General features: G+C 41.8%; 1 protein-coding gene across 1 annotated transcript; it reads right to left on the reverse strand.

Annotated features, from left to right (window-relative positions):
* Window positions 1–281: 281 nt before the first annotated feature.
* LOC111225903 (prolactin-releasing peptide receptor-like) lies at window positions 282–2,553 on the reverse strand. The gene is made up of 2 exons (XM_022750947.1): window positions 1,636–2,553; window positions 282–608 (listed from the first exon to the last, which is right to left on the reverse strand). The coding sequence occupies exons 1-2, from the start codon at window positions 2,551–2,553 to the stop codon at window positions 282–284; spliced, it is 1,245 nt and encodes a 414-aa protein (XP_022606668.1).
* Window positions 2,554–24,957: the final 22,404 nt, after the last annotated feature.

Here is a 24,957-nt window from a genome sequence, read left to right on the forward strand (position 1 = left end):
AGTCATTACACAAATAAATCCTTTAAATCAAAACAGGCTGATGTTTTTACATCTGTATAAATTCAATGATCGAGACAGTGTGTAATTTTTGTTTAATGAAAGCCAACTCCACTGTGTGAGTTGTTTGAATTTCACTGTACTTTAAATGGATTCTCTTTTCACTGCATTTATCAGTATGAAGGCTGACAAGATTCATATTAAATCTGAAGATGATTTCTGATGCAGAGATTAACATTCACCGTTGGGTAAAATTCTTGTGTCTGTTCATCTATATCAACAACTTAAGCGTAATTGTCTTGAAGAACCATGTTATTTGCAGCAGCACCTGGAAAATCTGCCACAATGGTGGAGTTGTGAAGACGTGGCATTCTATGAGACATTGTCAGGATGCTTGACACTCGACCCTGGTCCTTTCCTTTTCCTCTTCTCCGGGACAGGATGTGGCGACACAGGTAGGACAGGAACTTGTCATGTAATGAGGCGTAAATAAAAGGGTTGTAGCAAGCAGAGCTCATGGCAAACAGGTGACTCGACACCTGGATGACATTAATGTAATTCTTCCCCAAGATGGAGAAGTCTGTGTCAAGGTCACGGATCAGATTCACCACCTGCAAAGGTAAACTATGTTATCTGAGGTATTCATTCAAGGTACTTCATTTGATAATCAATTCAAGAATTAATTCCTTTAGGAATTTGTTATTTTGAAGCAATAGTTTGACTTTTTTGGAAGTATTATTATTCTCTTGCTGTGTAAATTAGGAATCCCAAATGTTTGGTTCAGTTCAGTTCGGTTCAAACATTTGTAGTCACTGACTATGTAGCTTGTTGCTTTTTTTCCTGAGCTTAAAGTTTGCATCACCATTCAAAATGACTTCAGTATGTACATTAGTAAATAAACAAATCACTGTTCATACTCCCACAGCATTATTCTGTCTTCATTTCAGCATTATGTTTAGCCTGTTGCTGGTTCAAGCTGTTGATTACATTTCATTCACTACTAAACTAGGCCTATACAAACAGTGTTTATACGTTAAATAGATCAGCAAGCAACTATTTGCGACAGTTAATTATCAGAGTATGATTTTTTTCTGTGGCTTTCGCTGCCTTTTAATAAGCATTCAAGAACGAACTGAGCAGCTGATTAGCAGAGCTTAGGAAGACTGGGAATGGAAAGAGCTAGCCTCGTTCTGTCGAAAGGAAGCACAATCCATCTAACAGCATTTCTAAAACACACATTATATCCTGTTGGCTTAATATATGCAAAAAAGGAAGTGTATAACAGACGTGTAGTGGTTTTATGAGGGTTCTTGGAGTCTCCACTGGTTGCCTGGCAACATCATTTACATTACAAGTCACTGTGCAATCAAGAACAACCGAAGATATAACATGTTCATTTGTGAGCTTCAGAGGCGCTGGTAGATGGATTTTGTTACCTTTGGACACAGCCTGGCTAGCTTTTTCCCCCTGTTTGAAGTGTTTATGCTAAGCTAAGCTAACTTGCCACTGGATGTAGCAGTCAAGAGTGGTATCAATCTTTTAGACTCACTCTTGGCAAGAAATTGAGTTGGCATACTGTATGTCTAACTATCCCTTATGTATCCATCAAACTATAAATCTCCCATTTCACACCTGTACCTGTAAGGGGAGCCATGAAAAGGCAAAACAGAGGACGGACACCAGCAGCAGGCAGAAAGTCTTTCTCCTCCGTCTGCTCCAGGTGGCCCTCGCAGATCTCAGCTCTGGACATGCGGTCAAACCAGATGTGGTCCTCTGCTTCAACTGATAGGATATAGCACAGTAGGAAATGGAGACAGCAGCCAGAGGGACAAAGTAGGAGAAGAAGAGAATGAAACAGGAGTAGATGAGGCGACCTCGCTCCTGGCCATCCCAGAACTCCTCACACACGGCCATCTGCAGGCCTGCAGCCCGCAGGTCCAAGTAGACAGTGTGCAGCGCTGTAGGTGCGGATAAAGCCAGAGAAGACAGCCAGATTAGGACCACCAGAGCCCAGCAAAACTGGCAACCAGCTCTCTTGCGAATGGGATAAGCCACAACAACGTAACGATCGACTGCAATGGCCATGAGGGACAGGACCGCTGCGTAGACAGCTGCAGACTGCATTACAGTGACAAAATGACACATGTGGGGTCCAAATACCCAACCACGCTTGTCAAAAGCGTAGGATGCCGTCAAAGGGACACAGAAGATGGACATGACCAGGTCGACGAGCGCCAGGTTGCTAATGAGGAAGTTTGTGGTGTTGTGTCTTTTCTTGTTGTGCCAGATGAGAAAGAGCAGTAGGAGGTTCCCAGAGCAGGCGATTAGGACCACAGCAGAGTAGAGAGGGATGAAGAGGAGCTTGAGGTTAAACAGGAGGTCCAGGCCAGAAAAGGAAGAAGCTGAGAATGGGGAGGTCAAGAAGAAGGGGCGAGAAGAGTTGCAGCAAGAGGAGGAAAAGGAGGATGAAGAGTCAGACATGGCTGGGGATGAAGAAGGAAAAGCTGGAGTAGAAGAGTTCACCCTGGATGGGTTCAGTGACTTCTCCCAGTCCATAGCTGCGGAAGCCAGAATGAAAAACAATTTATTATGAGATCACATCAAATAACCTGCTGCATGTTTTGCATGTAACGTACCTGATTTACCATCATAATTGCCAACACATATTTATTGAACATTTTTGATTGAGCCCAAAGTGGTTTTGACATGATGATAAGATATAGAGACTGAGGAGATGACTCACATTTGGACAGACTAATTAGTAACTGTCTTCAAAACTCTCAGTCAATCAATGTCATTAAAAAGCTGGAGCAGGGCTTGTACTGCAAGTCTGCCTCAACAATAATACATCCATTTACTTTCATCTGGCTCACCTTTACAACATCTTCTCCTCCTCTCCTCTTCTCCTCTTCACTCGACACTTCTTACCTCTTATTTTTCTCTACCTCTCCAAATCCTTTCCATCTCATCAATGACACACTTTTGCTTTGTTTTTTTGTAACCAGCCAGCAGTCATTCATCCAATCCACATGAGCTTCACTTCGGTGCTTTTTTTCCTCTCTCAGTTCTTTATAGTCAAACTGATACTTGAAGATTGTCATCCTGAACATCTGCTAATACTTCTGCATGTAATCTACACTGACGTCAATTCCACATTTTGCACAGAGGCTTAGAAAATATGTATTTCTCACGGCTGTGGGTTAGGAGATTAGGTTCATTAACAAACAAAACAGCAATGAAGAGAGCCGTGAGAGCACGCGAATGGCTTCTCTACTTAAATTTGCAAGATAATATAAGGACGATAGAAAGCATGTTCATTTTGTCAGTATCATTCATAAAAAAAATAATAAATCACACCGTATCTACGAAACTAACAAAAATAAACAACAAAAGGAAAACAATCAGTATGTACAGGACAGATTTTGTCAAACTCCAAATAGTGCAAAATGATATGTGGAAGCTGCTTCATTACACTGTTAACTGTAAATGAAAAACTGTCACTGGCCTACTGTAAAGAGTAAGTGCTTATTAATTACCCACTTAGGCTGAGCAAGACCTGCTGACCACAGCATTTGTCATGATGTTAGTTTTCATACTAAATTATATGAATTTTCCAAGAAAGATTGGTTAAATCATCTCCAGTAAAGACTCAAAAAAAGGGATTCTCTTCTTATGGTGAATAAGCTCATTACCTTATTGATGTGACCTGATAAGTGATTCACACAACTATGATCTAGCTCCTAAGACATAAAGACATTAAAAAAAAAATGATATTGATAAATCCCCCAATCTTAAACTTAAAAATAAATAAAAACAGTTTTCTCTCTAAAGAATTTCATGCAAAACTGTCAATTGCCGGTGTATGAAATTTCAGAAAGTACAAATTAAAAGAAAAAGTACCTCTTCGAGACGTCAGATGTCACTCAGATTTTGGTAACTTGTCAGACGGACAGTACAGCACCGGTTTGTGTCCTCCGTCAGCCTCTCCTCTTCACTGCAGCCCGCTCTGATCCAGAATAAAGAGGTGTGCTCATTCTGTCTCTCTCATCATACAGCATACAGTGCGTGTTCATGAGAGTGAGTCACATAGCTTGTCTGTCAACTCAGTCTCACTCAATTATCACCCCCAATGAACAATCATTTTAATCTCCAATGATATTCCTCTTGGGAACTATGGTGGCTCCCTGGTAATAAATAGTGAATTTATAATGACCTTGCCCTGTTTTATGGCACTTTTTTATCTGCCATGGAATCACTATAATTTTCCTGTTGGGACTTATAATGTGTCTGAGGTTTTATGTAGTCAATTTATAGTGACTCTGAGACATTTTATGATATTATTTCTCCTACACTGTCACTTGTTATCCCAGTTGTATCTCAAAACAGACATCTCAACAGATGATCAGAATAAGGAGAAAAAAACAAATCTTGAACAGCCTGTGTCCTCATCTTCTCTGCATTATTTTGAATGCTGAATGGCACACATCCTGCTGTGTGGTTTTTCACACTGTGGCCACTTTTTTTAACAAACACACCCCAGAAACCAACAGGAGAGAGTAGAACAAAAATTGAGCAATTAAGGGACAAACCACGATCTTTCTCCGGAAGTATACATCTTACATATTCATAAAACTAAACCTAATTTAATGATTGTGAGTCTTACTGCCAGAGCTGCCCAAAACCAGTGTGACTGTGTGATTCATCAAGTGAGGGGCAAAGGGCGATCCAGGAAATAAATTCATTAGCACAGGACTACTTGAAGGGAACAGAGGGCTGATCGTGAAGGTAATGAAGATGTCCATGAACCGGTGGACATGGGAAATATTTATCATTGTTTTATCATAGTTCAGGTTTTCCTGCCAATGCGATAAACTGTTGCATTTCACATCAGTTTCAACCTTTGGGGTCTTTTTTTTTTTTCCTTCTACTGATGCCTTAGATTTCTTAATATTTAAAAATGTGTGTAAATTCAGCACTGTAAGATACAGACAAGCAATTGATATCAGAAGAACAGGCTTCACATTTGCATTCTTTACGATAGAGTCTGTACAGAGAAAAACAGAACTATTTTTGTCTCACTTTTTTTTTTTGTCCATATTCATTTCTGGGTGTGATTTTTATTCTTGCCACACGTCAAAACAGTTTTCGTTCAAGATAATGCAGACATCACACATATTGAATTACTATGACGAGGTCTGCTGGACCTGCCTGGTCTGCCTGCCGAGCACACAGCCTCTCCTTCCAGTGGACGCTTTTTTCCTTGGATCGATCTGGACACTGATGGGGACAGAATTGTGAGAGCTGCGAGCGCCTCCAAGAAAGCCAGGAGGGTCGTGGGCTGTTCTCTCCTCTCTCTTTAGCGAGTCTCTCGTGACGGATGTAGATGTCTGTCTTTGCAATATACACAAAGTGAGAAATGAGTGGTACCACCTCATGGTGGACGCTGATGTGTTAAATCCACACCTCCCATGTGTTTGTTGTGGAGCATAGGACAGCCACAGTGCCACTGGAATATGCCATATGAAGTGGAGCAGGCAGCAGTGTGTCAGCAATGTGTCTGTTCCACTTCATGTGACATGGACACATCCATTTGACAAACACAAGTGGCCCCAAAGGTCATGGCAGGCTTTACTAGGGAAGTTGTTGAGTTATGAGCCAGTCGAACCCCTGAAGGAAAAGCCTTAACACATTAAAGTCAGATGTGTCATCGCTGCTACTGTGTCCCGACACAAAAAGCTCAAAGCCCCATTTGGTTGGTTTTTCCTTTCATGTTACTGCTCATATCTTGTCTGGGCCTTGGCGCTTTGTCCTGGGTGGAAATGGGTTTTGCAACTGTCTTTGATATGATGAAGCAGGAGCCCCAGGTGGAAAAGATGTTCATTGATGGTACCTAATTTTTTGTCACTTTCCGTCATTTTCCGAAAGTGAAAGTTCATGGATATCACCTGTGATGGGCCATCAAAGTGGTAAGAATCGCAGGAGATTTGATTTGTTTTCTGTCTTCAGTATTTGCAGATGTCTCCCAGTTTCAGGAGTGCAGTGTAGAAAATGAGGATACACTAAGTTTTAACTGTTACTTCAGTGAAAAACAGCTTGGACGGGTCGAATGGGCTGTAGCTGCTGCTGGGATTGAGTTTATATCCTAGGGACTTCACTGGGATGAGTTTTTTTGGTGGTGGAGGAGTATCATCATCCATTTCTGTTCTCCAGGAGTCTGCTTGCTGCAGCCTTAAGCTACACTGATGTAGCAGCTGTGACTGTATCCCTTAATGATCCAATGTGTTTCCAGAATTCATTATTGTAATTTCCTTGCAAAGGAATCAGTCCTAGTCTTCTCATTAAATGATAAATATACACTTTAAGCTTTTGGAAACTCTATAAATATAAAAAAAAAGGAAGATGAAAATGACTTCTAAGAGGTTGGTTTGTGTTGATACTATAATATTCTATTATAATTTAAGGTTAAATATTTTTTCTTTTTTTCCCAGCAATGACATTCAGTGTTAAATGGTTGATCTGACTGTTTGTATCAGGGGACATCACAGGCGCATATTTTTATTAACACCTTTCAGAGAAGGAAATTACATTTTAATCAAGGATGGGTGCCAATCAATTTTTAATTTCCTGCCATTCGGGATGTCACACTTTCTGTCATCCCAATCCAACCTGTTACCACAAGGCAGGACTCTGTGACACCTCGAGTGTTGGCAAGTCACTAACTATTCTTACTGAGGCGGTAACTGTAATGAGGATTCTCTGGAATATGTTAAAAGGAGTCCACTTTATTATGTCAAGATAACTGGCAGAATATGTTCTCCACTTGAAAGGGAAATGACAAACACTGTTGTAGTTTTACTGCATTCAGTAGCTTTCACACTTTCAGCCTTCTGGGGCCTAAAAGACAGACAGCGAGCTAATCAGGGCGTCCCTGAGGTTTTCATGTCAAGGACTCCATTGAAATTGATTCATAGAAATGAAGCCATGGCTGCTGTTATTCAAATGAACACTATGTGAGAAAGTTTCCCCATGCTGAATTGATTAAATTCAGAATTACACTAAATTTATAAGTTACATCCAGCTAAAACTATTGCCGTCTTATGCAACGACTCTGCAATTAATTTTACCTTCACTAATGTTATGATGTTTTAGGTTACCTTCTTTTTGTTGAGACTGTGTCAGAGAGGTGTGGATTCAGCTTTGTGTTAATTTTGGAGGTTTTAGTTTGGGGAGCTGTTGAACTGAGAAGTGTGATTAATGTTTTGACCATCCTTTTTATATCAGTGAAGGGAAACTCTACACACCATGTGAGATTTCAGTGAGGGACGGGAAATTCCCACTGTCATTCCCATTTTCGTACTACCAATATTTTCAACCAAGTGTTTATGACATTAAATATTAAAACAAATGTTTCCTTCTTTCTCACAGATTTCCTTCAAAGGACCGCTCACAATTGACTTTGACTTGTAAAATCTGGTTCTTTGCTGCCACCTAAAGATACTATAGTCAGAAAGATACACAAAAGCTACACTTCCTACCCTTTCTCTTGTTCTCTTTCATGCACTTACTCATGTTTCTACTTATACATATGAGGGCCCTCATTTATATAATGCACTCCCCAGCCCAGAACATCTATATCTCTATCCCCAACTGTATCGTACACGGAAGTAAACATACTTCTAACCTTAAGCCTAAAACAGTCCACACTTTGCCAATATGTCTTCAATCCCTAAGTCTGAATCTTAAATTGGTCCGCACAAAAGATACAAGTAAAACAGCATGCATGCAAACACACTGCACGCACGCACCACGCACGTCACCGCTCTTATCTTGAGCAAGCACACAGCACGCACGCACGTCACCGTTGGCCTAATCGCATCCAGAAGTGCAGCTTGGCACTACCCCTCTAAAAAGTGTAGAATATTCTTGACACCTGGAATGTGCATCGGTGCTCCGACGGAACACACCTACGATCAGCAGCACACACATTGTGTGCACACAGTGTGGTGTCGCATGTAGTGCACACAGACAACATGCTAGCGTATGACTGTGCGTAGGTCGAGAGGAGACTGTGGCTGCTTGACCTTTGTTTGTAAGCGGGCGATTTGCGTGCGTGTGTGCACTGTAGCCGTTGGCGTCGCTGAGATGAGTGCAGGTGCGTGACCAAAGAGTTCAAGAAGGTATATCAAATGTCCATTGGCTTTTTATTTCAACTGGTGACTAATATCTTGAGTGTTAACTATTCAACATGTGGCAAACAGATACAAGAATGATTTAACAATTATGTTAACAGAATATAGTGCACTAAGACTATAGCGAGGCAGTTAGAGAATCTCACATACTCTTATGTATTAGGTAAGAGATTGTTTTGGTGACAGACGAGATAATAATAAATGGGTTCAGAGAATATAATAAAAGCTTATATGTCTTTTATACGTCTTATGAGTCGAGAAGATACTAAAGAGTAATCGGATTATAGGGGAATAGACGAGACTGTAGAGTACCTTCATTGATAGCTTTTTGCCGTGGGCCGTGGCGGAGTGCCCGATGCTATAATTACACATGTTAGCAGATAGACGTTCATCTCCATAATGTATACTAGTTCAAACTGACAACAACCATACGACTCACCTGTACAATGTAATGGACGTGACACGAAGAGAGGAAAAGGAGTAGAAACCAGAAGTGTACTTAGACTTTCAAAATCGTTGTTTTATAACTATATCTGAATATAGTTAATCTTTTTAATTGGTGTGATGTTGGTGAAAGGGCGATAGAGAAGAGCCCAAGAGACTAAATTACATGTATCGTCGAAGCTGAATAAAGTAACTTGTTACGTACTGCATGTGCCCGCTCTGGTTTGAGAACGGAGGAACGATTCGAGAGGTGGGTGTAAATTGAGCGAAGGAATCTTATTGAACTGCTCGTTTAATTAACTATATAATGCTTTAGTGTCACCTAAAACAACACTAGCATAGTATGATCGATAAAACATATGTCGCGATATGAAACGACAGACTAGGGCGAGACATAGACAAGTCCGACGCTGATGTGAATTTCACCTGCCCCAAATCTCAGATCCTTGTGTATTAAGTGTTACACTTACTTTTAACATCGGTAGCTGCATTATGTCACGTTTTCTTCGGTCTGCTGACGTTGGTATATCATAAAATCGGCTAGATGACGGATACGTAAGAAATTCAGTCTCTACATGCCCATCACTTCTCAGTGTTCCATCATCCGATGCTCCACAATTGATGTCTATGGATATTGGTCTGACCTCAAGACCTTATCCTTATTAAACATGAGACAGGAATCAGGCACTGTATAGTTGCCAAGTCCTACTGCGACTCAGATGGCTCTAGTACCACATGTGTGCTCAGTCGACAACAACGCAACGCTCTATCGAAGGCTGTTAAACGACGAGCACTGAGACATAGGGTAGGTGCACAAAAGGATAAAATCAAGGACGTAGGATCGAGATAGAGCAGAGCTAGTCCAGTAGTCTCGAGCATAACCTGGAGAGGGCCCATGATTATTGATATTTGTAAGCTGGATGTAACTTGCTAGTACGTTAACAACTAGTTATGTTGGTAAAGTGACTACTGTAGAGTATTATATGACATATTGTCATATACGTAAGAGCTGTGGCGCACTCACTGTTTAGGATACCGTCTTTTCTCTTTGGATTTAATTGGGCAGTTTTTGGAAAACTAAACAGTGATGTGTATGATGTGTGTATATATATATATATATATATATATATATATATAAACACTCCACCTGGGATAACCCTTTGCATCAAATCCATGTCCTACCTCTCATCCATGTCCTCCTTGGAAAAGCTCTGGAGGTCTGGGCGTCGTGTAGGAATCTATCCCAGCATTCTTTCTTAGCTTGAGACAACGAGCGCAACAGTCCCTGGAGGTCCACATCACTGGACTGGCCCTTTAACTTTCTTCAGACGGTTCTCTGCAGCAATATATTACTAGGACTATACATAAACTCTGTGTTCTTTAATGGCGCGATGCTCCATCAGAAATATTAAAATTACCATCACTTATGGTTTTGTGACATCGGAGGCTCGAGGGGACGCTATTAGTTTCGTCATGATCACTGATAGTTTTTACCTTATACGGTATTTCCCAGTTAGAAGAACGGGTTAAAGGTGCGATGAAAGCTCTAAAGGATAGATTTGTCTTGTATCTATGTAGCTCAGTTCGGTTTTTCTATTCGCCAAGGATATTCATTTTGGTCCCTACAACATTTTAAGAAGCAAGTTGTGCTCATCTCTCTCACTTGCTTTTTATACATAGATGGTTGAGGGAGAACATATTCTCTGCCAAGTGTTCTTGATTCATTGTTTATACTCAAATGTGTGTGATCATTCCTATTGTGTTGATAATCATATACAAGCACAAATCGCCATCAAGTACACGAAATACTATTTGATCGAATGCCTTACACTGTGGGCGCTAACTCACGGAAATAAACTGTACTATACACCCGTTTTTGAAGGTCACAAAGCTGTACCAGTAATCGACAAAACACTGGTATAAACTTCGGAGAGCTGATGTTGTCGGTCTGCATAGTAGTGACTAGTTTCCTTGAAGCGCTATCTATGGCATTGTGCTAATCTGGGATGATCAGAAAAGGCGCTACACAGTCTTGAATCGATACCGAATGGCAAAGGAAAATTAAAATGAGATGTACTGTAGGTAAGCGCCTAGCATGATCAGCGTGGTGATATATATGCAGTGCAGCACTTAGATAAACTCTGGAGAGTCCTCATCTGCATAGGGACGAGGGCGTAGGTAAGTAATACAAGAAATAATAATCGCTAGACCTGTAAGCTATGGCTACTCCTGATAGTATCAATCAACAGACAGACTCAATCGCGGTATTCTCCTAACTATGCGACTCGGTGAGAGAGACATTGTGCCCATCATTATGCTCGAGTGAGATCATACACACGTCCACATCATAGAGCTAAGTATTCTGCTGAATCCGATATGTCAATGTATGATATATCGTGGTATAGGATTCTCGTTGATGCATGCTTCAGCTATAGCAGCTTATCCGGCAGACTAGGAAGAACAATCACCGGTACTATAAGACTGTCATCCTCGCATCGGACTCCTGATCTCTCTTGTAGTCTAGTCTCGGATTTACATAGTACGTGGTGCCGAAAACACCGCATCAGAAGTGTCAAATTTCATGGCAGTTATCAAAATCCACTTATGACTATTAGCCTGTAGAAGCCTTTCTACTTATGTGCAACAGCAGTTAGCGACTAGCACTTACTTTCTATAGGTGAGAGACCATTTTATAGCAATTAAAATAGAACAATAAATTTGAAACATATGACGACATCATTTCAACAAAGAGAGAGAGAATCACAAATCACATGCAGCTCTTAATGTCTACACACCATCATGATGTAGCTTTGGTAGCCTAAACTGGTCTCAAATAGCCACTAGATTCATTACGACTTAGGAGTATATTAAGGGATTATATCAGAGAATGATATCTGATCAATACGCTGCTCAACTATCCATCTAGACACCAATAACAAAGATCCTCGACTCTCTGCTAGATGACAGTTCTCACCTTATAGTGAAAATCAGCAGGTAAACTTGTTATATCTTTTCTCGATGAATTAAGTTCAAAGACTTACAAGATGTACGACGCTCGTAGAACTAGACCGTCCATCAGCACTCCATTCACGAGCATCTCCTATACCGAAAGGCGACAGTCATTTCATATCCTTGATGTTACAGGACATAAATAGCATATGTGGTACACTCCGTCAACTCGCCTATCTCAACTGACTTTGTGAGACATGCTGACTTGGCTCTGTCTGCTTCTGTCTTAGAAAGTCCCGTGTTATTGGTCGAAAGCCTGCGGGGTCAACTCACGACGTGAGCTGAAGAAGTTTGTACTCAAGCTATAGAAGGGATGGAAGAAGGTAAAAAGTTCCCTGACCTCTGTTGAAATCTGTTTTATTCTGCTGAAGTGTTAAACTATTGGAAACCTAGATTAGCATTTGCAGCGCCGTTATGCCAATATATCTGTTTTAACATAGACTGTAAGGCGAGTACACAATGCTTGCAATATAGCAAGAACGTGACTAGAAAACAATATCAGAACCCGACGCTCGTAGCAATATTGGGCCTTAGAGCGCAGACTTGTGGGCTGGTTCAGCTCTAAGGGCGTGTATTATGTATTCCTAGAGCCTATGGCTGGCTAGCTTTAAGGTGATTAGCACAGACTGATTGAATCTTCAAATAAAAAATGACCACCATGTGTCTGTCATTTTGCACACGTAGGAGCTAGTTCAACGACTAAAGTAAAAATGGACTCGTGATTTAGTATAAGCTGTGTATAGAATTGTCTTAAATACAAAGACACATGAATCATACCTGAAGTACGTATCACTATGTCAGCATCAGAGTCTCCTCACGAGCGTAGGAAGGATCTCCGCATCTGGCTCTCAAAGCAGTTGCAGACTGAGCACAAGTAGTTGGTTGTCATTAAACCCATTATCGGTCGATGGCCTGCTAGCGTCACAAAGTCGGACAATTTAGGCGGCGACAGTGATCACAAGTGGCATAATGACACATCCCAGAGTAACTCAATCGAGCAGAGCTGAGGGGAAAATATAGGCCTGGAATTACCATATCAGTTTTGATGGAGGCCCATTATAGATGCTTTTAGTGTGTTCAGGGGACTTAGGTTTTACAGGTGAGTTGCTAGGTCAGGTTTATAACTAACAAAATAATGTAAAAACATGGGATTACAAATAGATATAGAAAGTTGCGCAATCTTTAGCGTGACAGAATTCACATGGTGCCACATTGCTAATTCAGTTCATGTATCTCTCATCCAATCTTCTCGTATACTCCTCTTTTATACTATCGCATCATCCTGGTAAAGTAATCCGCGAAAACGACAGAGCTATTGATGCCAATTTGCGCGCCATCGCTGGCTAGCTGATGAGGGATTTGCTACTTTGAAATGCGATGATCTGTCATAGCCATAGATGCAGTACTCTCACTCAGTCCATTTGAGGAATGTGGTACCATCTCACGAGTCACTCTAAAACATACTCGCATGAAAGACCACACTTGCTATAGCAATATGCGTATACCTACGTGTGGTCTATGAGTTATGAGAGCCATTATTGCTGCCAGTGGCACTGAGAGAGTAAGTGCTGAGCATTCATGAGTCGACACGACTGTCGGCAGCTGTAGTTATCTATATATCAGCATGGAACAGGGAGAGCCATGCAGTGCGATTCGCATAACATGACATGACGAGCTGTACACACACACTCATCAGAGGACTTGAGATCATGTTTCTAACCAGTGGGGCGCGCTCTAAACTAATTCACTAACCTATACATCGCACTACTTCATATTCGTACCACTTTTGTGTTCTATTAGTAAAGACTACGGACACTTTCGACAGTCTTAATGTCGTCACGTAGAGAGCTCTTCTAAGAGGAGAGCTAGTGTAAGTGAAAAACACTGAAACGCAAGGCGAGCCTCCTAGCACTGTGGACTTTGTGCATTGGTAGTGCAGCTGATACGCTCGGACATACCTCCATTTCTCGCACTAGCTATTCGCTCGAAGACACTGGCTAAGTCATATAGCTACTCGCATAACAGCTTAGGTCACTCTGTCAAATGGCCGAAGTTGAGAGAGAGATAAAATGCGTCCACTTCTGACCACGTGAGTAGTAGAGGCACAAAATTTAGTATGTGCTCACAGTTGGAGCGAGCAGCCCACGCTGACATGACTTATGGCTATGTACTATCATGGTGTGTGTCACGCTACAGTGACCAGTGGATGATAATAATAAGAAATGTAGTGAAACATGGTAACTGGAGCTGGGTTGGTTATTGAAGCGACAATACTGATGAACTGGTTTGCACACGTGTGCCATAAAGAACACGTAGAAATAAGCATACATGAAGGCTGACTCTAGACTGCCTGACGGGGACATCATCATATGGAGTTAGACGGAGGGTGAGATATCATGAACTTAGATAAAAGAATGTGGTATGACAAAAATAGGGTGTTGGGTTTGATGTTCAGTATCAATGATCTGTCATACACATCGGAAATTTCAGATGGTATTTCACACGAACAGCTACACGAACATATTAGTGAAGCCTGATGTAGTCATTCTTCTGACAATCTGTCTCTCAGAGTTGTAGATGGAAAGGCCTGGTGTGTCTCGCGCCGAAGTGCAGCGGTCCGTACATGATGTAGATTCTCAATGTTAGGATAGTATGTACATCGCACGCTACTGGGTTCACTAAAGGCTGTAAAAGGTATGGGCGTATTTAGCGTCTCGCACGTCTGATAGCCAAGCATCGCTAAGGGGTATAGAGAAAAGAAAATAGATCACCAGAGCACACACTCAAGATATATATAATGTGAAAGAGGCTCTGGAAGAGGTAATAGTATAGGAGTACGTATGTATATAAGAAAAAGATACCTGCACTGTCGATGTAGCACTGACATGAACTTTGACCTTCGCGATGCAACTGTAACCAGCTATATATGTAGTTTCTCCTCGCATGGCGTTCCCTCTCTTTGCTTCAACATGCGTCTTAGTGCATGCAGGACATTGATATGCCGGTAGGTACGCGCTTGGCTATATCTCCGATGCAGCCCGTCTGTTCCCTCGAGATGTTATCTCTGTTTTCGTTTATAGCAAGCGCAAGGTTGGCAAGTAGTAGTCCCTGTTTGCTGAATGAGGTCAATCGTATGCTCCACGTCCACACCGCTCGCGGGGGGTCCTTTGCCCCTCCCCCATCCTGACCAATAAAAAAAGAGAGATACACAAGTCGAGGCAGGTCTGGTGGTCTTGAGGCACGGCGTCAGTGGCGGAACGGTAGGGAGATGGCTCGCACTGATGCGGTTCCCATTAATGGAGCATGTAGGGTTAGGTTTTATGAATATGTTAAGAGCGTACTGGGCTGTCACTACTAGCTACAAGTAGGAGAAATGGGTTGGTGAGAATCGTGGTATGTCGCTAGGGTGATGATAAGCGCTGCATGCCTGATTTATGTGTGTGTGTGGGGGTGTCAGGAGATGGGCCAGCGAATTCAGAGAAGGGGCGGAGTGCCAGGTGTATCCAGATGTTGGTTCTGGAGATGAGAAGTGTGTAAAAAAGTGGCCACGGGAGGGGGTGGGGTGAAACCACAGCACCGTGATCAGGATGGGGGTGTGCATGGAGTCAGCATTCAAATAATGTCTAAAGGAAGGGGGATTGGTGGAGGAAAAACAACAAAGCATAGAATTAGCATGGATTAATGTTAAGAAGGGATTTATTGTTCACGGTAGTGCTTATTCCTACCGAGTATGCATGCACTGTGTGGAGGAGGGTGGGGGTGGGGGGCGGGGGGTTGACGATAGGCAGGACTGGGATACAAGTGACAGTGTAGTGCAGAATAATATCATAAAAAATGGGGTCTGTGCGAGAGTCGGAGCTGGATGAGGGGGGAGGGGAGGGGGGGGGTTGGGGCGGGTAGCGGGATAAACCTTCAGACACATGGGGTGAGTGGAAGGGGTGGGGGCTGGTTAGGCATGGAGTGCAAAATAAAATGATAGATGAGATATAAAACATGCAAGTATAAACGAAAGCGGATGAGCGATATAATCAGGCCAAGGTCTTTAAGTTGATGAAAATCCGACTGATCGTAACATTATGGCGAGTGGTAGCACGCGAGTAAGTTCGCGCTAAGAGAAATAATCATTAGAGATTAGTACAATGATTGTTCGATATGCGGTGAATAAATGCAGTGAGAGGCTGAGTTGGGAGCAGACAGAGTCGTTGAGTGTGAAAGATGAGAACCTGCCATACATTTTACATCAAGTGTAATTGGCAGCGCAGCTAGTACTGGGCTTGGAAATATGGATAAGAGGGTAGGAGGATTCTTAGGATCCAGCAAGGAGTTATCTCTTTATTCTGGATCAGGGCGTGGGCTGCAGTGAAAGAGGAAGAGGCGAGGTAGAGGACACAACAACGGTTGCTAGTGAAACGTCTGGGGTCGTCCTGGACGAATTAGCAAAATCTGAGTGACAGATCTGCACGTCTCGAAGAGGTACTTTTTCTTTTATTTTGTATGCTTGATTAGATGTGGGTATATTTCTCGTTGAAATTTGCGGGAGGTGGACAGGGGGCGAGACATGCTGAAATTGACAGTATTTGACATGAATGTCGCTTTAGAAGGAGGAAAACTGTTTGGTTTTAATTTTAAGTTAAGATTGGGGATTTATCAATAGGTGGATGGGGGGGGGTGTGTGGGTTTTTTTAGATGTCTTTATGTCTTAGGAGGCTAGCATGGCGATATGTTGTGGGAGTGATGAATACTTTATCCCGGTCACGATCGAAGATGAAGGATTAATGAGCTTCATTCATCGATAAGTAGCAGTAGAATCCGCGTTTTTTTGTTAGTGCTATAATGGAGCATGAATTTAACAGCAAACTGCTTCTTCGATTGCGCAGAACCGTACAGTCGAGGAATATAACATGATTTTAAGTCCAGACTCTCGACGCCTACTGACAGATGCACTAAATTACGCTCAGCCATTGGCAAAATTGGACCTACCACAAGTAGCTTTGTGAATGGAAGCAGATCAGCTTAAAAGAGTGCTATTGCTCAGGCGCAAGTGGGATATATATGGAAATAAAGCACTTACTCTATTAACATAAGTAGGTACCGAGTCGAAGCAGGCCTAGCAGAGTTAAGGCATATCTTACAGTATGATAGTAACAGTGTATCCAATGGAGAGGCGAAGTCTCTCACGCATCAGATATTTCACGGTGTGTATGCACTACATAGAAAAGGAGTGTGTAATCATGTTTAATGCGGTATACGATGGCTTTATTTGTCGTCTGATCTAGCAGACGAGATATCTGTTGGAATCTTAACTACATGTGCATGATGAGTGACTTTAACGACTAGGACCGGGTGATCGATATTGTACACGAAATACGTTCTAATTGCAACGCGGAATTAGATGCAATAATTGATAGCTGGGATTGTGTTCTCACTCCTCTTTACGCTGTGTTTATTAAGTGTCAAGTTTACGTAGATAACGCGTTTTAGATCGATGTTTATTGTATATTTATTTATCGATGCAATGATTATCTGCTCAATATTATATTGGAATCATTTGACTGTTTCTTAATCTAATGCATCGAGCTCTATTAAGGTAAACTACGTTGGCACCCATTTTAGCAGTACAGAGGCATGGCACGCATAGACGATTGACCTTGGCCCTGCTCTCAAGGCGGTCTACTCGTGCGGTCTATTGCTGTTTTGTTGTTACGAAGCCGATATCTAGAGGTATGACTCCTTAACGCATCATCGCCGTCGCAGCAACACTGAGGCATCATTAGATGTCAAGTGAGTGACTCTTAGTGCAGAAATGTTGGATTCGATCGTGTACGTCGAGCTGTGCATGTATGTGTGACATGCAGATACTAAATATTCAGATGGTATGACGAGGCAGTTACATTGTTCAGGTGGAGCTCTGCACAATCTTTACACAAGTTTATCTTGAGTATTGCACGACCAGTATGTTAGAGATAGCAGAGAGGTAAATCGATGGATGCGTGCCAGCGAGTGGAACGCTGTGGCATCGTGTTTTGTTATTGGAATCGAAACTTATGACGATGGAGCACCTCAAGGGTATCTGGTACTTAGTAAGAACTGTTAGATTGACGGCCTGTAGATAGCACAGAGTGATGCATATCAACTCATGCTATGAGGCCAAAGGCATGATCGATAGCCGATATTGTTAGAGTAAGGGGAGAAGTATCAATATGTACTAGAGTAGAGCACAGACAATAGTACGTAGACGAAAAAAAAAAGAAGTATGCAGAGACTGTTGCGCGATGCACAGGAGGAGGTAGGAGGGCTAGAAGTATGTCAGTAAATTCGTATGAGGTTGTGTTTTCGAACTCATGATGAGAAGGAATTACCAAACCTGGATGATGCTCAGAGAACCAATAAATTGACAAGAATGACTCGTCATGCTAAATTATGTAGAACACCATCTACCATAGAATCATGTTCTGCTATTGTTAGATCGAGAGGAGGGAGGAAACGAGCCAGAACGCAGTTGTTTTCCAAGTTGATACAGTGCAGGTACTGTCTACCAAACTACTCATCGTTGACACTGTTCATCCTGGCTCACACTTCTAACAATTTGCCAGGCTGATAGTTGCCTTTCTCGATCCGTGCCTCCTCTTTCTCCTCTCCTTTCACTCGTAAGCTATTCGTCTACTTTCATAACGCAGTCCTCTAATTTTTCATCATACGCATTCTGTCACGAAACTAACCATTTTCCTATCTCATCATGGACAAGCTGTCACATCCGTCAGTTTGCTGGCTTCATGTTATATTATTATGATGTCTTTCAAGACACACATAGGTCCATCGACCAAGTCAAGTCGCATGGATTCGCAATTTATTCACCCAAAAATGGTCCGAGATCACACGCGTGCGATTGACTTTTAGCACTCGCTTGCCCTTACGTGTGTGCGCACCCTTGTATTTAACACCACTACATCTGTCCCCCAGGGTTCCCCGATAGTCCAAATGAGACATCACTGTTTCTGGTTGCTGAGAGTGTACTTTTTGGTTTTTCCTCTCTAGCTTATCTCTTATAGGTCCACAATAGCTCTGTGATTAAGACGTTGCTACTGAACTCTTGAGATGAGTTGTTCAGCTCTCTGGGATAAAATCTGGCTCACTAGTTGAGCTAAATACTAGCACCACTGTCGAAGTGCACATCTGTGCCATCAGAAAATCGAGCTATTACTTTAAAGCGTCCGGAACAACTTGTCGATTAACTCAAATATCCACACTTATGCAAAGCGAAACGCGCGCTGTTTCTTTTCGAAAACCTATACTAACATGTGAGAGGAGTTAGGCCTTTTAGAAAAATAAGTAGTGTATTGCATGCATGTCTTGGTTTCTAACCCTAGCTTTTTGTTGCTTTGTTAGGAGAGGGTTTGAATGCATGATTAGGGGTAAGGACAATTTATAAACCTAATACATAGGAACTGAACGAGAGTCTCTGCAATGGTGAGAGAGAGAGCCGTGTAGAGTGCCTGATCAGAGTGCCCCTGGAAGATGGACTTGTTATATTTTGTTATCATCTATCACTCCTATCTGATCAAAGTTTTGCAGCCAGCAAGTGATAAGGCTATAATCAAATACTCAGGACGATCTAGGTACGTTGCGAGAAAGTTGCATGTACTCCATAGATTCTTTTAGTCGTAAGAAGAGCATACAGATAACAATAAAAAAAAAATGAATGAGAAATTCAATAGACACTGAAGTGCCCTGAAATACGCACCGATTTGTTGGCAAATGGCGATTACGTTATCTTGTGAACTTACTGTGAAAACTTCCAACCGAAAAACTAAAGAACCAAAATGCTAGGTAATAAGATTCATCTCAATCCATTATTTGGTTTAGATCATTCCCTTTTGGTACGTAAGGATGTTTATTTATTTTTTTATTTGTAAAGAGCTTCCATGCAACACACCGAAGTACAAAAGATGACCCTAAACACATTATGTAACCAAATGCTCGACCTAAAGCATGCCTGCAATGAAGTACCGGTTAGGCGTGTTAAAATAATGCGGATCAAAAAATATGGCGTGAACATGAAATAATAATCAGTACCTTTCCTTGCGTCACTGGCGCCTTAATTTCCCTGTAAACAGTAAGTGCTCTTTAATTACCTGCAGCGTTGCTGATAGCCTCGGGATTAGGGTCTGTATGCATATGGACCCTGCTAACGACTGAGGCCACCAATGCACTTTCTGTAACCATCAGAAAGTTGAAGTCTAGATTTGTCAACTACCTGAGAAGAGCGTCTAATCGAACACCATTGAATTTAGTCCGCAGAAGAAAGGAGTTGTTAAAGCCACATAATCATCTCCAGTATAATGACTCAAAAAGAGACGGCAAGACGCTCGGTCTTTCTTCACACTGGGCATGTCATTATTAAGCCCTCATCTACCCTGTAGACTTCCCTCTTGGCAGTGACAATGATGATTCGATGCGCTTGTCTTTGAATAATTAGTAAGAGCTGAATCACATATAACTGCACCCCACACACAAACTATGATAATAAACATCTTTCTCTATAAATGAACTGTACATAAGCACTGGCAGCTCCCATCCTGATAAGTGTAAGAGAAAACAAAATGTGTAGTAACTTAGGGCATACAGTTGTGGTCAAAATATCCCTCCAAATCACATTGTTTTTTTATTTATCATCCTAGCTAAAAATATATAGGTCTAAGATAACAAACAAATTATTTCTTCCCAGCACTCTTAAAAGAAATCGCCGCCGAAATGTCATGCAAAAATCTAGATTGATTTCAAGAGTAGGAGTATTTGCAACAGGTCAGTGTAGGATGATGAAACTTTTCGAAAACGCAAATAAGTTATGCACAAATTAACAGCAGGGAAGCTGGGTTACACAGTAACTGTTAAGCCTTTGTATCGATCGAGAGTATCGTACATAATCAGACAATGGTTCATTCACGTCTAATCATGTTAAACAGATTAATTTGGTAAAGCTTGTGCAAGACTGTGACAGTACAAGCAACCGGCAGCTTGACCATGTAGTATGCCTACATTTCCGCTATGTAATGTCGGGCGTGGCAGCCTCTTCTCGTTCACATATATGTTCAACTACATCCTAAACGAATAGAAAGAAATCACATCTGCAAGCGAGTTCAAGAAACCCCTAGAGAGTCTTCTGAATTTGGAGAACCAGATAACAGAAAGGCTGTAGCTGAACTGTTTAATCTGCTGCTTGGCTCGGTCTCCTCATCAATCCCAGCATACAGTGCGTTAGTTCCTCATGACCGATGTGACTGGTAGACACCACAACTTCCTACCGGCTGCTACTTATGGCTTGTCTGTCAACTCAGTCTCACTCAATTTATCACAACGAGGGCCAGCTCTGAAGTACGGCGCCACAAGTGAGCTCCACAGACAACATCAACTTATACGTTAGATGCGATAATGTCGCGATGAATGATTCCATTACTAAAGTTGGGTAAAACCCAAGCCACGTAATCGTGATCAGGAGTGGCCTAATGGACCGACCTGAGGTAATCTCAAATTAAGCGATGTTTTTATTTTCAGAATAGGTTAGCTAATCGGTTACAGTGTCCAAATCCACTGAAATATCGAAAGTTCCGCCTAATTAAGGAAAAGTTGGCCCTGTCTGGCTCTTTACTATGAGCATAGCTTCTGTGGATTTTTTATTCTGGCAACCAATGGGAGATCGCAAGTACACTATATTTTTCCTGTTGGGGACTTATAATGTGTCTGGAGGTTTTTGTAGTCAATTTATAGTGACTATCCTGAGCTATCAGCTGAGTGTTATGATAAAGTGTCATTAATCTTCTTCCTTATCAAATACTTTACTGTAATTCTTCAAATTGATCTTTCAGTGTTATCACAATGGAAGAAACCAGTTTAACAAGGTTATTATGTGCCTTTGCCAACGAGTTACTATCAACTACAAGGTTAACGTACTTGCTAATGAGAATGGATTCAAACGACACATTAATGTAGGATCATTCATTAAATAAAACAGATGGTACATCGCGTTTTTTGTGAATTCTAGTCACAGACAACTGTGATCTCTTGAAATTGCCCTTCTCTGGGGACTACAATATTATTTGGAATCTTAATATGCTAGAAATTAGGGCACATATACATCCCGACACCAGTTTTACTGGCTGGGCATAGGTATTGTTCTAACATTGTGTTGTAAGATCTAAGATCTTCCGGTTATTTTTGTAGTCACTTTTTTCAATTAAAGTACACAACCGACCATACGCTTAGATGACTCTGCACTTGTGAGTAAGAGGTGTAGCGTATTAGTGAGTATATGCCAATCAAAATTTGTACGTGCTCAATTTGTTTTTTATCTAAGGGGACAAATGAATCCCCGCACGATGCCTTCAATGACTAGAGTGTCTGTCCGGTAAGGTAATATCACTGCTTAAAGAGACAAAGGCACTCAGTTGACCAGGTGGTAATATCTAGTACGAGTAAGAGGATCTAATTAACGCATATTATTAGAATCGATTGAGCTTGAATGTTCTGTTACTTGACGACCAGAGCTTGCCAAAACAGGAAGGCTCCAGTTGTTGGTGACTAAGATTCAACTCAGGTGTGATAATTTCGATCAAACAGTGACGGGGCGCATCAGCGGTTACGCACAGTGGTCCGAGGATACCGAGTCAGGAGATTAAATAGTCTGAACCCAGGTGTCCGGCAAGCAGGTATTTCACCTTGAAAGGGGAAAAGAAACAGAGGGGCTGCGAATCGGGTGAAGGTAATGAAGATGTCCCATGGAAACCGGGTGGACATGGGAAATAGTTCTGTTGGTCCAGATGATGCAATGTCTTGGGTCTAGTTTACTGCCGGATCAAAATAGGTTTGCAAGCAGTGCGTTTGAATTTCCGTGTGTCAATGTATATATTGTGCAACTCTTGCCAAGCCTAACCTGTCGAACACCAAGCGATAACACCAACTGCGATTGCAGGTTTCAATTCACATCAGTATTCTGAACACACGCACCTCAGTACAAGCTTAAGGGGGACCAGCCCAGCAAGCTAGCAAGTTAGTGTTGGCAGTTGCTGATATTATTTTTTTTACACCTGTGGCACCTAACTATGATGCAAATGGGACAAAAAAATACGTGTAGTGTCTACTCGCTAGGCCCCTTAGATTTAAGTGGGAACTCTTACATATTCTAAAAAAATATCAACGTGTGGTAAGGTGCATGCCTCTGAGTAGGTTAGCTACATAGACATACATGAACATTAGCATATGTATGGAAAGTGATTTTTTCAGGCCACAGAAAATCTAGGCGTTTCACATCTACGCTGTCCCATTGATTCTTCTCCCAACAATTTGTTTTTTGCTTCGCCCATTCATTTAACCGAGCTAGTTAGTCTATGCCACCCTGATCATGCCTACCAACCCAGGAGAAACAGAACTATTTTTAGTCGAAGTAGTAACCCATCATTTCTCCACTTATTCAATCTCACGACTAGGCATATTGTGGGAAGATTTTTGTCCAATGTATTCATTTCTGGGGTGATGATGTATGTTATAGAGTTATGCTCTCGGCAGCTAGCGACGCCCACTAAAGTTCAATGGTAGACCGCCACAACTGTCGTAAATCAGATATACCCACTGTGTTTAGTTAAATCGGCTATGTTGGTGCTTTTCAATAGTCGGGTTCGGAGTAGATGTATTAATCGCCAAGAGACATCAGACATCTCGATATGTTGTAACCTTACTATGGTACGAGGTTCGCTTAAGGAGAGCCGCAGAGCGTGGGCGGACTGGCATGTCAATGCACTGCGAGCCACATACAGCCGTTCAAATGTTTCCTCTATTCCAATTAGTGATCGCTCTGTGTGACTTATTTGATTTTTTGGCTCTCTGGAAAATCGATACATGGCCCAACTGAGGAAGTTTATGTGGGGATGGACAGGAATTGTTGATAAAGACGACTGAACCTTAACAAGCACGGACTGTGCGTCCAAGGATAAGAAGGTGGAATGAACGCGGAGGGCCCTCGATGGGCATTCGGCTTCACTGCATTCCTTGGTCGTCTCTTTATACACATAACATAGAAACGGTGTTATCGTGACGGCTAAAGTACCCTGGCAAGTGTGACGGATGACACTAAAGAAACTTGTATACCTGTGACTAGTTCACAAGTATCTGCAAAATATAAAAAACATTCGGAAGTGAGAAATCGCAACAAGTGAGGATACCACACCTTTATCAACTATGTAGAGAGATGCGATGGGAGGATCAACAGTCTGGTTTGTTCACGCTGATGTGTTTTTATATATCACCATCAACCATCAGTTTATAAATATATGCAGTCAGAATTCCACATGGCTTTGCGTCCTTATAGGTTCGTCGTCGGAAAGCAGGATTTCATGTCAGAAACAACAAATAGGTTAACTTAATCCCTAGTACTTGTAGTTGTCGAAAAACGTAGATAGACGTTAGAGAGACATCAGTTCTGAGGAATTAGTAAGCGCTTTGAGTGACCTTAAAGTGGTATTTTGCTGCAAGGAGAGCACACGTCTAGGGCAAGACAGGAATAGTCTGTCAGCAGCAAGAGTTGTGTCTGTTCTCACCTATCAAAAGTTCCCAGTGGATCGATGGATGCACTAGATCCAATTTTAAAACAACACACACAGACAGATCATGGTTTGCGCTCGTCCCTCGCTCAAAAATCAAGGATCTATAAGGAGCTAAGGGCTTTTAAAACCTAAGTGTGCGTGGAAGTGTGTTGAGTTTAATAGTGTATAGATTCCCCTTCACAAGCGATCGCAGCACCCGCTATGGAAAGCATTGCAAATGCAAGAGCAGCCTTATATCTTCCACAAGTGAGGTGATCTAAAATATAGGTATGCTGAAGATCCGGGGGCGGTGAGTGATCGGGCTTAGTAACCAGCATTGGGCTATAATCTGTGTCCGAACTAGCTAAAAAAGCGTTTATCATAACAGGCGTGCGACGTGATGTCATATATCCCAATATTTTATAATGGTATATAGGTATTATTTCACCTTAACTCGATGTTACTATATATATATAGCTCATCATATCTTGTCATAGGGCCTGGCGCTTTAAGTTCACCTGACTTCATAGCCTCGAACATAGCCAATTTTTAACTGTTTGTGGGTTAGTTTGTCTACCAATGTAATTCTCGGTCACTTGTACATAATAAGTTATAGCGAATGCCACTCAGGCATGACGGAAATGAGCGGGAAAGCCACCCGAAGCGTGGAAGATTAATATCGCTCAGTCAATACATAAAAGTGAGCGCTTACTATAATGACATCAAATGTCACTTAGAATTACTGG

Source organism: Seriola dumerili, unplaced genomic scaffold, assembly GCF_002260705.1.
Source record: "Seriola dumerili isolate Sdu_G_001 unplaced genomic scaffold, Sdu_1.0 BDQW01000149.1, whole genome shotgun sequence".
Taxonomy (NCBI): Eukaryota; Metazoa; Chordata; class Actinopteri; order Carangiformes; family Carangidae; genus Seriola; species Seriola dumerili.